Source organism: Lontra canadensis, unplaced genomic scaffold, assembly GCF_010015895.1.
Source record: "Lontra canadensis isolate GAN:19392208 unplaced genomic scaffold, GSC_riverotter_1.0 scaffold180, whole genome shotgun sequence".
Classification (NCBI taxonomy): Eukaryota; Metazoa; Chordata; class Mammalia; order Carnivora; family Mustelidae; genus Lontra; species Lontra canadensis.
This window is the reverse complement of record NW_022631174.1, coordinates 479,336-483,318: the sequence shown is the minus strand read 5'-3', so window position 1 is coordinate 483,318 and position 3,983 is coordinate 479,336. Positions and strand designations below refer to the sequence as shown.

The following is a 3,983-nucleotide window of genomic DNA, read 5'->3' as shown; positions in this document are numbered from 1 at the left end:
CTGAATGACTGATTTTAGAACATTATAACTGGAAGAAATTAAGCTAATGATATTGGCCTGATGATGGGTATGTTTTGATATAGTCCTATAGCTTAGGCATGAATATTTCAAGTTCATATTACAGATCCTAGAAGTGCGGTCTCCACTTTTTATCCTTCTCTCATTTTTTACTTCTTAATTATGGTGAATACAATTAAGTGGAGACCCCCATATTGGATATGAAGTCAGTATCACAAAGGGGAGTGGATTTTTTTTAACCCAAATTAGCTTTCTTAAGGAAGACTTGATGTCTCTGTTCCTCAAACTATAGATAAAAGGATTCAGCACTGGAGTTACCACTGTGTACATGACTGATGCAACTGTGCCCTTCTGTGCTGAGCGGGTTGAGGGAGGACTGAAATAAACACAAAAGGAAGTCCCAAAGAATAGAGAAACTACAGAGAGATGAGAGCTACAAGTGGAAAAAGCTTTCTGCTTCCCCTGAGTTGAGGGGATATTCAGGATTGTCGAGAAAATATGTGTGTAAGAGATAATCAGGCAAAACACACAAACCAGGCCTGCAAGACCCCCAATGGTGAAAATTACCAGCTTGTTAATGAAGGGATCTGTGCAGGACAGACTCAGAAGTGGGTTGATGTCACAGAAGAAGTGTGGGATCTTATGGTCTGCACAAAAGGACAGGCTGTTCATCAAGAGTATGTGTAGGAGAGAGTGGAGAGCATTCATGATCCAGGATGCAGAAACTAGAAGGACACAGAGCCCAGGGCTCATGACCATGATGTAATGGAGGGGGTGACATATGGCCACATAGCGGTCATAGGCCATGATGGCCAAGAGGAATGCCTCCAACATCACAAACAACATGAAAAAATACAGTTGTGATAGACACCCTGCATATGAAATGACATGATTTTGGATCCATATGTTTGCCAGCATCTTGGGGACTGTGGTTGACATGAAGCAGGCATCAGCAAGAGAGAGGTTGGCCAGGAAGAAGTACATGGGCGTGTGGAGGTGAGCATCAGCAATGATGGCCAGAATGATGAGGAGGTTGCCTGCCACTGTGACCAGGTACATGGACAGAAACAGCCCAAAGAGGACTTCCTGTTGTTCTGGCTGCTCAGAAAGCCCCAGGAGGTAAAATTCTGAGATGCTGGTCAGGTTTTCCCACCCCATTTGCCTGTAAACAGAAAGTTGGGTTAATAGAATGAAATTGGTAAGCCTTGGTTTGTGAACTCTGAAAATTATGCAGTATTCCAATGTTAATCTTCTAGTGTGAGAAGGAATCATATGAAATACCAATATTTCACTGCTTAGGACCTACAAAAATGGCAGTTTCATATAGTTCAATTGAGTATTTGCAAATGTCTGTGCTTTCTGCCATGGGAAACCAAAGATTTGTTTGCAATGGGAAAGAGGTTTCTTTCTTTTTTTTTTTTTTAAAGATTTTATTTATTTATTTGACAGACAGAGATTACAAGTAGACAGAGAGGCAGGCAGAGAGAGAGGAAGGGAAGCAGGCTCCCTGCTGAGCAGAGAGCCCGATGCCAGGCTCGATCCCAGGACCCTGGGATCATGACCTGAACTGAAGGCGGAGGCTTTAACCCACTGAGCCACCCAGGCACCCCAAGAGGTTTCTTTTAAAAAAAATTATATAAGCATTAATTCAATGCATGTACTTTAAAGCTACGTTGGAGTTGTTTGTTTGCATAACTCCTGTGGTACTCATGTGGACATTGTGACATTAACCCATCCAAAGACTTCACAGGTCAAATAAATCTTTAGCATATTTTCCCAATATTTTGAAAAGCATGGCTATTGGAAAAAAGGTTTGGAATTGGTGAAAAGCATATCTAATGCTGAAATCATCATCACCACTATCTATACAGCTGGACTGATGAGAAACCTGGATGCCATTATAGACCAATTTTTCTTCCTCCTCATCTGTATCCAAATACTACCAAATCCTGGTGATTTTACTTTCTCAACATAGTGAAAATTTACCCATTTAAAAAAAATTATCCACTGTCCTTGGTCCTAGCTGTCACTACCTTTGTTCAGGATACTCATTTATCACTTAGATTAAGGCAGTCATTCTTCTTGCCTGTAGGCATACCCATCTGTCATCTGGTCTCCTCACCACAGAGAGAGTGGGCTTCCTACAAATCATATCTGATTTTGTCACTCCACCTGAAAAATTCTTCGGGGTTTTTCATTACTCCCAGGATAAGCCCTAAACTTCTTTACATGGCCTGAAGACCCTTGTTCATACTGGCACTTATTATAGATGTCTCCATTGACTCATGAATTCCTTCTCCATTCTATATCATAAGAACAATTATACTTTCAATTATTTAGAAGATCTAGATACTTTTTCACATTTGGGATTTTTTCCATCTTATTTTCTTGTGCTAGAATAGTCTTCCCTCATGTCTCAGCTTAGATGTCATTTCTTTGAGGAAGTCTTCCCTGACTTACCCTCTTTATAATAACTCAGGTTCATGCCCCTTCTGGTCCTGCATGTCCCCCATTACAGCATGTGTCACTCTGGATTGTGACCACCTATTTACTTGTCTGTGTCCTCCATTCTACTGTATCTTTGAGAGCAGCTTAAGAAAATGTCTATCTTGTTCATCTTTGAAATCTAGCATTAGCCCTGAGCCTGATATAACATAGGTGCTCACCAAGTATCTGTCATGTTAATAAATAAACTTCAAAGAATAGAAAGAATTGAAAGGGAGATTGGTTAGAAGTAATATCAGGCAGAGGGAACAGCCTGCACCTTTTGATTAGTAGTTACACATAGCTTTGAGTTCATAATGTCTTGGCCATAGGAATTTGCAGAAAACATTATGGTGACAGAGACACAAAGATGTCAAACAAAACAAATATACTACATAAAATTCTGGGAATGGAGCACTCTTTCATCTGAGGAATTAATTCACAGAATGTTTTCCACCTTGCTCCTGTTCCCCTCCAAACTTAAGCATGTCCTATGCATTTGTCAGCCCTAGCTGCACCCACTGGAATTACTGTTCACCAGGCAATAGTGGTATCTTATTCTCTCCCTGACCATATATATTTCTCACCAAACTATCTTTCTCTTGTATGTAGATACTGCATGGCATGTTGCACACTGCTCCCCCTCCTTATTAAAAAACGTATCAAAGGAAAAAATAGAAAGCACAGAAACAGCACAGTAAACATAAGTAAACTCCGCTAAAGATGGTAGTGCCAAATGGTAGGAAAGGAAAGGGAGATTGAACAGATGGTATTGGGACAAGCTGGTTGACTCTATGGGGAAAGTGAATTTAGACTGAATGATCAGGAACATTCCCATCTCCTATTCCTACATTGGTCCTGCCAGTGTTTACTGAATAAATTTCAGGTGGTTAAAGTATATATATATATATGTACATATATATATATATATATGTACATATATATATATGTGTGTGTGTGTGTGTGGTATTTTTTTCTGGTTACTTTATAGTTGTGTATATACATATATATACTTATGTATATATATATGCTATTTATAGAATAAATACATATATATGCTATTTATAGAATAAATACATATATATGCTATTTATAGAATAGCATTTATATATATATACATATATATATATATATATATATATATATATATACACACAACTATAAAGTAACCAGAAAAAAATACCACATAATAGTTATTTGATCTTGGAACAAGGATGGCCTAAGTAAAAAACAATGGAAGCATTGAAAAGAAAAGGAAAAGAGAATTTGTTTAATCAGATTAAATTTAAAAATTATCCTTTTAAAGAAAAAGATCACACACAAAGCGAAAAGACAAAAAAAGTGGGGGGTTATTTTTAATGTATATTATAGAAAGAATTAATATTCTTAAAAGAGTAATCAATAATTTTAATGAATTGGTAAAAGATAACCTACCCCTATAGAAAAATGAATAAGTAACCACTAACTCTCAAGTCACATCC

General features: G+C 37.7%; 1 protein-coding gene across 1 annotated transcript; it reads right to left on the bottom strand.

Moving 5' to 3' along the window:
• Nucleotides 1-174: 174 nt before the first annotated feature.
• Nucleotides 175-1,290, bottom strand: LOC116860646 (olfactory receptor 1G1-like). Its single transcript, XM_032846767.1, has one exon. The coding sequence runs from the start codon at nt 1,288-1,290 to the stop codon at nt 175-177; it is 1,116 nt and encodes a 371-aa protein (XP_032702658.1).
• Between the last annotated feature and the right edge of the window lie 2,693 nt (nt 1,291-3,983).

Excerpts from the sequence above, each read along its gene's own strand:
- LOC116860646 (XM_032846767.1), bottom strand. The coding sequence starts at position 1,290 with ATGATTCCTTCTCACACTAGAAGATTAACATTGGAATACTGCATAATT.